A 12,911-nucleotide genomic window follows, 5' to 3' on the forward strand; every position below is an offset into this window, starting at 1 on the left:
TCCAGGAGCTGGGAGAGCATGACCAGTGGAACTGTTTGTTCCCTGCGTACCTTTAGTGCTAGGGACCATATGCTGTCGCTTCGCTCCTGTGACAGGTAAACCTGACCCCTGAGTGTGTCTATAATGGCACCCAGGTGTAAGAGACGGGTGGATGGATTGGTCTGACTTTTTTGAAAGTTGTCCGAAAAGATGTGTTCCTGGAGGACCCTGATTGTTAGTGCTAGGTCCGATTGGGTGACCTGAGGAGAGGGAGACTGGATGAGAATGTCATCCAAGTAGCACTGGACGCGTACCGGTATTGTTCGTAGGTGTGCGGCCAGTATCGCTAGGACCTTGGTGAAGACCCTTGGGGCTGACGAGAGCCCAAACGGGAGAGCCCTGTATTGGTAATGGTGTCCTACGTAGCAGCACCTGAGGAATTGGCGGTGTCTGGGAGCGATGGAAATGTGGAGGCACACTTCCCTGATGTCTATGGATGTCAGGAGGTCCCCGTGTCTTATGCCGCCTAGGATGGAGTGTAGGGATTGCATTTTGAACTTTCGGTAGGCGATGTGATGATTCAGACCCTTGAGGTCCAGAATTGCCCTCCAACCCCCTGAGGTCTTGGGAACCACGAAGAGGATGAAGTAGAATCTCCCGCCCCCGGTTTCCGACTGGCACCTGTTCCATGGCCTTTATCTCTAGGAGGTGTTGGATGGCCTCTCGCATAAGGTTGCTTTTGGCGGGGTTCCTTGCTTGGGGACAAGAGATGAAGTGTTCTGGGGGGTTGGATACGAAGTCTAGGGACAGGCCGTATTGGATGGTTTGGTGAACCCAGGAGTCCATGGTGGTGGCTTCTCACTGGCGGGAGAAGAGCGCCAATCTGCCACCTATCGGGGAAACAGCTTCGGAGTCACTTGAACCTTCTGTAGGAGCACCACCCTCCCCGAAAGGGCCATTTGCTCTGGTGCCTGGGCCTGGGGCCAGACCTGTCTGGTTGACGATCCTGCCTAGATGTGGGGGCCCAGGGTGGTTGAGAAAAACCTGTGCCCGTTCTGGTCCGAAAGGGCTGCCTATGGGTGTACAGGTTTGAGCGTCTGTTGGCCCGCCTGCTGGAGTGGGTCAACACCTTACGCTTGTCCTTGTTTTCGGTCAAGTAGGGGTTCAGTGCTTCTCCGAATAGCTACCCACCCACTTGGCCTTTGGGTCAGCTTGCCAGTGTTTGAGCCATAGCATTCTGCATGTTGAGACGTTGGATGCTAATGCTCTGGATGAGAACCTGGCCGCATGTAGTGTGGCATCAGAGACATATTCTGATGCAGTCGCCAGCTTGCTCAGGTCTTGTTGTGTATGTACCTCCTCCTGGGGAACTGGCTTGTAGTTGACGAATCCAGAGTAAGGAGGTTCGTGCAAAGAAGGATGCACAGGTGGCGGCTTTTACTGCCCACACCGCTGCCTGTTGGGTCCTGTGGAATGCAAGTGCCCATCTTTTGTCTTCAGACTTTAAGACTTCTGCCATGTCTCCCTGGGGATGGGGAGAAAAGGAATCCAAAGGGGCCATCCACCTTTGGCACCTCTGACTGTTCTGGCGCTGCACTGAACAGTTTCTTGTCTGTTCCTCCCAGGGGGGAAAGGTGCCCGGTGATGACCATTGTTTCTTGATGGCATTCTGAAAGAGTGTCGGGTAGGGAACGTGGTGCTGAGCCACAATGGGCTTGCAGAACAATGGGTCTGCACCGGGTAGTGGGTCTGGTTGTGGGGTATGGTCTGGTCCAATGTTGGCCATAGCACTGGCTCTGTGGAGCAGGGGAAGGAAAAAAGATGGGTTGAATACCCCTCTGAATGGAGAGGGGTCTGGAGTAGGGTCTTCCTCCTCCCATCATGACAGGTCCTGTTGGTCATCCTCCGTAGGGGAGGAGCCCTTGCTTTGAAAGGACCGTGGTGGAGAGGAGGAGTCCTGGTGTCTGGTTTTCCCTGGTTGGAAGCAGGTTGGGGTAATGGCCATCACGATCCTCGGAGGGGAGACCTTCAGTCTCGGCCCCCCTTAGCCCTGCCACTGTGGGTGTGAAGATGGTCTCAGGTGTGGTTACTTGGGCTTGTTCCTCCTCAGGAACTTGGAAAGTCCCTTCTGGGAACCATACTCCTTGGGTAGAGGGACCCAAGGGCAGATCAAAAGGCACCTTCTCCATTTGCTACACCTTTGTCCTGGCCTGCTTTTGTGCTTTGGAGAATTCCCTCTTCAGAGCCTGGTGTCTTCTGTTAGCCTGTTTCTCTGCCAACTTGGAAGGTTTCCTTCCAGAAATGGACTTAGCTTTAGCTTTGATCCTGCCTGCCGCCTCCTGCTGCGAGGATTTCTGTCTTTTGCGGCTGGTGGGAGGGGAGGCGGTGTTCTTGGGTTGAGCCACCGAGGGCTCCTCCATCCTGAATTGAGCTTTCTCAGTGGCACCAAGAGGGAGCTCAGGCAAGGGATCAGTTGGCGAGATAGGCTGAACAGGTACAGCAGGGAGTGGTCGTCCTGCTCTTCTGACCACTTGACCGGTGATTGGAGGTTGTCCGATCTTGTCTACTGTTGCGGCAAATCTGCTTGCTGTAGACTGCAGGTATGCTTAACGTGGTCAGGTCCGCAATTGCATCAGATTACTGCGCAGGCATTATGATGTGTATGTCTGAGTAATTTAATTTTTTTTAAATTTTGTATAAAATTAATTAATTTATTATTTCTATTTATTTATTATTTGTTTATGTATAGTTGAAGATAGGGGGAGGAGGGGAATTAATGGTCTGGGTGTTAAAAAGAGAGCACCGGCACAAGGACCTTGCTGTGCAGCTCTCCCCTCCTTATGGGATAAATAGATTTAGGAATCCCCGTGAGGAACTAGGTTCAGTGGTGGAAAAAGGAAAAAGAAAACAGCTGCCACGTCTGTTTTGGGATTTAAAATGGAGACTGGAGCAGTTCCCGGTAAAGAAAAGGGGCGGTGCTTGCCAGGTTGCTGTTTCCATGGCGGGAAATTTGAGGCGGAGGAAGAAGAGGCTGCCTTCTGCAGCCACAGCGTGTTCCAGTCTCCAAAATGGCGACCGGAGCAACCAGAAACTAAGGTGAAGCGATCACTCTGCTTAACCCAGCGATCGCTCAGAGCAACTCACGAGATGAAGCCTCTGTGTGTCACTAAGAACCCCCCCAAGGGAACGAAGACACAAGGAGAGAAGAGAGAAATCCCGGGAAAATGGCAGCCGCCGCTCCGACGAGCGAGCCCAGCCGGCTGCAGCGCTGATCCCAACGCTTAGCAGCTGATTGACCTTTCCCCAGGCTTTCCCTTTGTTTTGGCTGCTGCTTAACAGCTTAACAGCTGATCAGGGCTTTCCCCAGAACTTTCCCTTGCGGAGCAACAAGGATAAAAGGGGGTGGGGGATTCGTAGGGACTCCCTCTGATGGAACGGCTGCTGTGCTGTTCCCAGCATAGGCAGCTGATTTGGTTCTTTCTTCCACTTCTTTAAAGCTGAAGTCTCAGGAGAAGCTTCAGCTCTGTGGATGGAAAGGAGGGGAAAAAGCCCCTTCCCTGTCTTCTACAGCCTATTTCATCCAGCGCTGATCCCAGCGCTGCTGGAAAGGCTGTGAATGAGGAGAGAGAGAGAACCCACCAATAATTTAATATCTACTACCTGCCTTAGACCAGGAGCCAAATTTCGTCCGTCTGGGCGAAACCAAGTCAAGAATGGGGAGTGGTCACCCAAGGATGGGCGTGGCAAATTTGGCTGACTTGGTCTAATGGGCAAGAAGGCAGAGTTAACCCATTAGTGGATTCTCCATCTCTGGTGCTGGAGAAATTCTGCTTACCAAATGCTTTGTGTAACAAAATCTCAAATATTAGGATCCATAGATATTTTGATACTAGGTTTGAGATTTTAATCAGCCTTTTTACTGCCTTTTAGATGACTCATGAAATTATTAGTTTTTCTAGCAATCAACATTAGCCTTTGTTGGCCATCTAGATTTTATTCTCTGACTCAAGTATCTTACTTGACAGTTTATAGTTAAGCCTTAAACTGTTAACTTTTGTTAACTTAATTATTACCCATCCAGGTAACAAATTTAGCTTGAAAACATAAATAACATAACTAAATATACTGTGAAAGTACATTTTTTTCAGTTGTCGTGCCTCCTTTGTACTGTATCCAACATGCTGATTCCACTACTTTACAGCAATGTTTTTATTCAGAATGACTAGCTGATAAAGAAGCTTATGACAACAGGTTTAAGACATCATTGTGTACGCTAGAATAAAATGGACGTAATAATGAGATGCATCTTTGTTTTGTTTTATACTTGTTACAAGATATATTTTTAAAATGTTTAATTTTTCTATTATTTTCTCCTGTTGTGTTTGAGAAATTGCTTTAGATGCATTTATCCTATAAATACAGAACTTGTGTTTTGTTCTATGTGACAGTCGGTGAACTGATACCTTACTTTTGTAAAATTCCTGAAATCATTTCAATGAGTTGGCCAGACTTAATGCAATTGTCATTCAAATAGGATTACAAATATGTATGATACGCTTCTGTTTTTATAGGAGAAAGCTATAGAGAAGGCAGTATTCTTCCCACTTAGCACAATTCATTAAACTAGCACAGAGTTAAAAACCAAAGCACAAGAGAATTTTTAATATCACCGTCTGATTAGATTTGATCTCTATGATAATCATTCACTGAAAGAAAGTTGCTTAATATTTATGGACCAAATCAATAACACCAGAAAGGCATGGCTGCATCTCATGTTGGTTGGTGACAAGAAAATGTATATGTGAAAGTCTATAGTATATTGCTGTTCTAGTAATAGTTAAACAACAGTAGTGGGGTTCCATAAAGCTGCATTTCTAATTTAAAAACAATATGCAAAACATCTCTTGTCTATAGTACCACGATACAAAGCTTACATAAAAACTTTAAAGACAGGATTGCAATATGCTACTAAGTTATGCATTTGGCTTAAGTCAATTTAGTCATATAAAAAGAAGCAAGACCAGGGATCTCAGTCTAAATGAGTATAGGTAGTCCTCAACTTATGACCACAATTGAGCCCAAAATTTATGTTGCTAAGTGAGTTTTGCCTCATTTTACAACTTTTTTTGCCATAGTTGTTAAGTGAATCACTGCAGTTGTTAAATTAGTAACATGGTTAAGTGAATCTGGCTTTCTGATTGACTTTGCTCATCAGAAGGTCACAAAAGGGGATCACATGACCCTGGAACACTGCAACTGTCATAAATATGAGCCAGTTGCCAAGCATCTGAATTTTGATCATGTGACCATGAGGATGCAGCAACCGTCATAAGTGCAATAAAAGGTCATGAGTCACTTTTTTGGTGGTGTTGTAACTCTAAACGGTCACTAAATGAACTATTGTAGGTCGAGGACTATCTGTAATGATTAAGTGGCAGTGCTTTAGAAATTAGGCAATAATTTCATTTTAGTCTTTATATTCTCTTACTTTGCTACAACTCTGGTTTGTGATTTATTTTAAATGGTTGAAAGTCCAGTTTATTTGTCATTAAAACAAAAATATATTAGCAATTCTTAAATATCCAGAAATTTTAATAGGTTTCATTTGAATTATTTTTGGTCCTCTGCCTTTGTCATACTGAAATTCTATTTGCTTTCCAGTTTATCCCTTTCTCCAGAAACCACTCAAATTCATAAATCATTCTGTAAGATTTGTAATTAACACCTTGGATTATCCAACTGCAGCAAATAAAAATTTTCTAGGCCACCAGCAAAGGCTTGCTAAAGGCATTAACACTATTTACTCATTCTCCATATTGACTGAGAAACTTCATTTGTCTGTCATGACAAATCTGAACTACAAAGAAACTTAATGTTGCCTCATGAAAATAGCTGTGGAATCTGGCATGAGGAAAATACCAGATCAAATGGGTTTGATGAGTCATTTCCCACTTCTTTCCGACCTTAAATTCATTCAGTTCACTGATGTTTTTAGTTTTTCTCTCAAACACTATTTCTGTTTGTTGACTTAGAGTCAGAGGTAACTAGGGACATGTTAGGGTTTGCTCAGTTGTAACACAGTTGCATTGCATATGTTTATTTGTATGCATAGCATATACAACTTCGGCTCATATACATATTTTCCTTGCATCTGTTCTTGCTTTGCACATAGGCTTTCTCTTTACTCTGGAAATAATGATTATTGTATCCATTCCTCTTCTGTGAATTGCATCTACCAAATCAATGGCTGAATTAACTTTTCAAGTAGGAAAATAGCACTGAACATGTTAAACATGTGTTTCTCTTGCTTTTAAATAATCAAAACATTTCAAACCAATTGTACCTACCAAAAAGCCTAGCTGACAATATAATATTATATTTTGTATTCTTAAAATTTGAGTAGTGTATGTTTAGTTAATGGTATATTTAGTTAATAGTGTATTTGAAGGATTGGCACTTCTTATTTCAGTTTTCTGATGTAAGAAGTTTTTTTTCAGCAGTTTTGTGTTTCTAAATTATAATTGTCAATTTTACCCAAAATAAAATAACCATTTTGTATATTTTTTTCGGAATTAGTAAAGAATTAGGAAATTGCAATAAATTGCAATTTATTTATTAGTAGTATAGCTTTTTTGAAGAGTATTAAACTAACTTTTTTCTATGCCAATTAGACATTAATAACATGCATTGTTTGTTTATCTCTATTTTTATATAGTAGAGATAAATGTATACAGTAGGTACTAGATTTCTATGTATGAATAATCACATGCAAAGCACTTAAAAGTGAAAGTGACAACTTGTCTCATTGTCTTTAAAATTAACATAGTTCATTACTGTTAAGAAAGTACTGTTTCTTCTTCAGAAAAATGAAGTATAGTAACTTTTTAAAAAAATGTTCCATTCTACATTATTGCCTTTTTTAAAGCTATTTTATGTTGGAAATATGTTTTTACTTGAATCATTTTATGATACAATAATTCCTTCATTATTATTGTCCACAAAAATTATTCCAGAGTTAGGGAATTCCTGTGTAGCATGTGATAATCCATTGTTTTAAGTCTACTTGCTTCTTTTGACTATGTTGCATAGAGAAATACAATAAAACAGTCTCAATGTTAAGAAATTTTTGCAGCCGTATCTTTTGCATTTGTTGAATAACTTTACATCATTACATCCATGGACCAGCACTGGATTGCAACATGCCAGAAATCGGGCCGCATAAACAAACAAAGCCCCATCTTCAGGATGCAGGCAGCACACGAAACCATGCCCTCTCCAGTCTGCAGAAAAATCTCTCTCCACGGAACTGGTCCCTGGTTCCCAAAAGGCTGGGGGCGCTGTTTTAGATTGCTGTTTTATATCCAGTTAGATCATACCCATTCACTCTATATCAGTATTGGTATATAGACAGAGTTGCTTCCCATAGTTTCAAACTGGATTCTTTCCCAGTAGTGCTTAATTAAACCCAAAGCCTTGGGCATTCAAAGCAGAAAGAAATTCATCACATCAGGGAACGGAAGAACAATCATGGACAATTCTATAGATGTGCTCTTTCCTGTACCATTTTTGTGCCACCCTGACCTCTAGGTACAGGGCACGGCAGGGCTGTGGAGCACTGGGTGGCAGGGGGAAACGGAGTTTTGTGTTGTGCTCTTGTGCTGGCTGGCTGTACTATGAGGCTTGAAGCAGTATTTTTCAGTGGCAGCATGGGGATGAAGTAGAGGCCTGGGACAGTGGCAGTTAGCTGACTCTACTTCAGCCCCAGCCTTACCAAGGAGTGCTGCTGTGCATGATGGCTAAAAGGACATAGATAGAGTGAAGATAGGTGGAGGAGTTGAGGCCTGTGGCTTCTGTGGTCATTAATGTGGGTAGGTTGCCAAAGGCCCAAATTTTGATCATTCATTGCAGTGGCTGCAGTTTTGGAGATCAGTTGTAAATCCCTTCATTCAGGACTGCTGCTACTGAAACAGCCTTTGAACTAATAGTCATAAATCAAAGATTATCAGTATGCAATTACTGGATTATCTTGAAGGCTGGCATAATATATAATCTTTCTACTACTATCTTTTTTTCGCTACTTGTTTAAAACAATTAAACAGGCAGTCCTCAACTTACGACCAGTTGTTTTACAACTGTTTGGAGTTAGGATGGCTTCAGAATGGGTGCTTTATGGCATAAAACAGTTCTGGGCATTGCAAAATGTTTACCACATGATTGGCTAACCTTTAGAGCCACAATTTGTGACTCTTTTTTTGCCCCCATTTTTGTCATTTTCCAGCAAAAAACCCATTCAGAAAAATGGCTTTGCTTAACAACTATGCTGTTTGCCTAACAACTACCTGTTTCACTTAATGATTTGCTGAAAAGCCATCATGAAAAATGTCAGAAAAACAGATACAGTCACTTGATATTTTGATTTTATGACTGTTACAACCTACAACTAGATTTCAAAAGGCCATCAGGTTGGGGTCATCTTCAGTTCTCAAGAGAGAATGTTCCAGAGGGCAAGGGCAATAGCAGAGAAGGCATGTTTCCTAGTCCCTGCCAGCCAGCATTCCTTGACTGGGGAATTGTTGCTTCTAGAAAGACTAGTTTCATTTGCTTTGAGTTCTGAGAACAAATTTGTGTTCATTTCAGTAACTGAATAATAGATCCAAACAGCAGCAGATTTGTCTGGTAACTAGACCTGACATGGTTAATTGTTTTTGTTTGCTTTGTTTCATGTTTTCTTTTGAGATTAGATAAATGGAAACAAGGTTATCTCATACATATTTATGAAAGGAATAGAAAACATTTTCTATTTTATATTAAGGTTGAATTATCCAGCAAAGTTGGGGATTGGGTAGCACTACTCTTACTCATTGTAGAGACTGGAATTTTGTCTTACAACTGCATCATTTGTAGTGTCTAAGACTTGCAAACCTCCGATTGAATATACTGGTTTGATTTCCCTAAGACTGTATATAATGTCTGCTGTAGAAATTAAATAAATATGTCAAAAAGCTTTTGAAATAGAATTTTCAGTAATAGGAAAGTATGAATTGCAAAATAAAAGTGTGTTTTTGACTAATAGTCTACGTTTATATACACAGTTTTAATATGAGTATAGTATAATGAGTGGTCAAGTTGTTCATCTTGGAATAAATCAAATAGTATAGTTTAAAACCATACCTTTTAACTTTGAAATGATATACTCTGTAGTTTAAAGCTGCAAAAAATGGTATAGTGATACACGAGCATTTTTACTAAAATGTACCGTATATGCCGGCGTATTAGGCGACCCGGCGTTTAAGACGACCCCCGTCTTTATCGCCAAGCCGCATTCCTAGAACGTTGTCTTATACGCCGGAAACTACCAGTATTTCCGGCGTATAAGACGACTCGGCGTAGAAGATGACCCCCGTCTTTGGTGCTGAGTTTAGCGCTTCCGGAAGTCATCTTATACGCCGGCATATACGGTAATGAATTTGTAAGAAATAGTAAATGTATTGTTACATCTTATTTTATTCCATATCTATCATTCCTTCATTAACACCTTTAGACATAGTCTGTACATAAAAGTAGACACCATTACTGACCATATTGATATTGTGATTACTAATTTCTGGATCCATTTTTCAAGGATCCTCTTTAATATTTCCAATGTTTTAATATTTTTTGTCATTTTGTAATTTCCAATATTAATTGACATCAAAAACAAAGTTGTATTTTTCTTCTGCTTAAAATTTAAGCTTATAATTAATTTTTCTTTTGTTCAGAGATGAAAATATTCACCTAAAGAAGACTTGGCAAACTTATTATTCCAAAGATCTCTAATAGCTTTAAGATGGTTAACAGGCATTTTCTGAAAGTGATTAGAAAGTAAGATTTGTGAACTTAATGTCCTTTAAAAATCTCTGCTACGAAAAGGGCTGATCCCATCATCTCCTGGAAAACTGCTGTCCTGCAGCCTCGTCATGATGAGCACATGTGAGCAATCTCCCATCTTGTCCTTAGCTAAAATGGTTACAAGGAACTGGTTTACTCTTCTGTCCTTGGGCTTTGCCACAGTTGTTAGTTTGCCAATTTCCCCCAGAAGTTCCTGTGTCAAATTTATTATTGAAATATGAAGTTTTTGGGGGCATTGAGTAATACTCCAACAATTGAAATAGTCTGTTTTATGCAGAAAGCATCTAAAACTGTATATTGTTTCCAATAGGAAGTATAAGGTATCCTACTTACCATTTACAAAGTTAATTCGGTATATTTTGTGGGAATATATGCTTTAGTGTTAATTAGTAAAAATAAGATTCAGAAAGAAAATTGGTTGGAAAAGAAATCCTGGCTTTAGAATTTGTTTCAGTCTTATTAGAAATCATTGTCTCAAACTGTTGAGCTATACAATGTTGCCAGCAATTATATAAAAGCAATTCAACCTGGTTTATTTATTTATTTATTTATTTATTTATTTATTTATGAGACTTATATACCGCTTTAAGTGCAAGCACTCTCCAAGCGGTGTATACCAGTAAGCAATGTATATATATATTTACATTGCCCCCAACAATCTGGGTCCTCATTTTACCTACCCCGGAAGGATGGAAGGCTGACTCAACCTTGAGCCGGTGAGCTTTGAACCGCTGACCTGCTGAACACAGTCAGCTAAAGTGGCCTGCAGTACTGCACTCTAACTGCTGCGCCACCTCGGCTCATTGTTAGATTTGGTTGTTAGATTTTCAACAATTTTTAGAAAATGCCCCTTGTAACAATCAATATACTGCAGTAAAATACTAGTAGTTACTTATAGCAGTTTTTTAAAGTATAATGTAGGTATGAATATATTGTAAGATTGCAAAACTTGGGTAAATAGTGTTGTAAATTATACCTGAGTCAAAAGGTTTGGCACCAATGAATCCTTTCAGGCTAGCAGTATATGAACTTAATAGTATTTTGAATATTATTAACTCTTGGCTGTTACCTACAATGTACTCAAAAACACTAAGTGTAATATTTTAAGAAAGTCATAGATACTGAAATCTAGCTGAATGCTTGAATCAAATTCTTGTTTTAAAACCTTGTTGATCCAATATTTTAAATTTTGAGAATGTGTCTGTTATGAATTATTTCATAAACTTCCATTTCAGAAGTTGACAAATAACAAACTCGAAGTGTGTGAGACAAAATAACATGTTTTACAATTTTCAGAAAATTCATATTGTCTTCCTTGATAGGTGTCCTTCAGGAAATATCTTCCTTGATATTTCCACAATACTGAGAGACAATATAACTGCAATCAATATGTCAAGCATAGAAGATATATAAAAATGCGAAGTGTTATTTTATAACTTTTGCAATTTTTCAATCATAGTTTATTAAATGTTTCTTTTAACTGCAATAAAATTCAAACTGAAAACAACCTACAGTAAATGCCTTTTAGACGTCACTGCTAGTATAATTCTGTACATGGTTTACTTGGAAATGAGTCCCACTGAGTTTGGTTAACATTTTTCCTAGTAATGATGATCCAGGTAGAAGAATGAAATGTGTTACTTAAACAGTATTTGAGGAAATGCATATAGTTAACAGCTTCCATTTATACTTGTAGGGGCTAAAAAACTGATGCATCTGATGACACAGATTTGAAATTAATCTTTTAAAATGTGAAATATATATGTGTATGCATGGTCAGCTACTTTCTGCATTTTATTATCAATTTTCATTACCTAAACATCATGCTAGTACTTTGCAGCATATTTTTGCATTTTTAGCAAAATGATTCAGTAACTCAAAATTGAGTTTTTGATACTGTACTTTATCTAGAGACCTAAATTAATTGATTGGAATTACCAAAAAGTCATCTGTTAAAAAATGTTTTAAACAAAAAATTATATTGTATTTTTAGGGCAATCAGTGATTATGACGACTGAAGGTGGTTCAGATACTGAAGTAAAAGAATCAGAGAAGCTGAGGACTAACACAGTAAGTGAAAATGCTGGGGATGCACCAGAGAGTCAAGAAGATCAGAAACAAATAGAAGAAGGTTCTCCTGTCCTTCCAACTACAGCTACCCAAAAAAGCCCTAAAAGCTCAGGTGGAAAGGGCATTTCTCGTTTTATCCCCCCCTGGCTTAAGAAACAAAAATCATACAGCATATCAGAACCCAAAGATGAAACTAAGAAAAGAGAGCATCTAGCATCAGAAGAAGAAACAGCAGTGGAGGAAGGAGAATGTCGTCTTTCAGAAGAAGAAGCTCGATCTAAAGGAAAATTATCGGACATTTCTGAGAATCTTCAAGAAGCTGAAGTGGGTGGTGATAAAGAAGAAAAACATGTTGAGTCACAGGTACATCCTAGGAAAAAAAAAACTTTAGGAAGCACGCTTTAATGGCTTCAGCATTGTTGTGGTTTCTGTTACGTTACATTTTCTTTTTTATATATTATTGTTTATTGTTTTATCATAGAGAATAAAATACAAACAAAACAAAAGCATATATTCAATCCTAACAACAATAGAAAAAAAAATAGTGTAAAAGAAAAAAAAAGATCAATTAAATTTAATAGTAGGATCCACCCTGGCTGTGTACTGAAAAAAAAGAAAAAGTAGTAAATTCTCCTCCCCTTTTACTATCTACCCACCTACATATATATAAAGGAAAAAGTCAACAGGTTGAGCTAAACATTGCACTAATCTTCAAATCCCTCTGTTAATCATTTGTTATATTTAGGGTGTAGAAAGTCTACAAATGGTTTCTAGTCTCTTATAAAACTGTCTAGTCCATTAACTCTAATCAAAGCAGTTAATTTCCCATTTCTGCTAGTTCAGTCAATTTCAAAATCCATTCTTCAACAGTTGGCATCTCTTTTTCTTTTCAGTGTTTGGCAAGTACAATCCTCACAGCCGTCACCATGTGAAGGAATAGCACCCCAAATTGTTTTCAATTGGCTTGTCCATTA

General features: G+C 39.5%; 1 protein-coding gene across 15 annotated transcripts in view; it reads left to right on the forward strand.

The window, feature by feature from the left end:
• EPB41L2 (erythrocyte membrane protein band 4.1 like 2) overlaps positions 1-12,911 on the forward strand; it is an 89,467-nt gene that overhangs the window by 20,807 nt on the left and 55,749 nt on the right. For 4 of the 15 annotated variants that reach the window (XM_039324356.1, XM_039324334.1, XM_039324364.1 and 1 more), the window contains exons 1-2: positions 9,803-9,948; positions 11,861-12,300. In XM_039324356.1, the coding sequence (XP_039180290.1) occupies positions 9,936-9,948; positions 11,861-12,300 (453 nt within the window). In that variant the 5' untranslated portion in view covers positions 9,803-9,935. Of the gene's footprint in view, positions 1-9,800; positions 9,949-11,860; positions 12,301-12,911 lie in introns of those variants that run through there. The other 11 variants (XM_039324374.1, XM_039324400.1, XM_039324439.1 and 8 more) reach the window with 6 other exon arrangements.

The sequence above is a fragment of the Crotalus tigris genome, unplaced genomic scaffold, assembly GCF_016545835.1.
Source record: "Crotalus tigris isolate CLP2741 ecotype Arizona unplaced genomic scaffold, ASM1654583v1 scf7180000017611.44802233496:7321179, whole genome shotgun sequence".
In the NCBI taxonomy this organism is placed as follows: domain Eukaryota; kingdom Metazoa; phylum Chordata; class Lepidosauria; order Squamata; family Viperidae; genus Crotalus; species Crotalus tigris.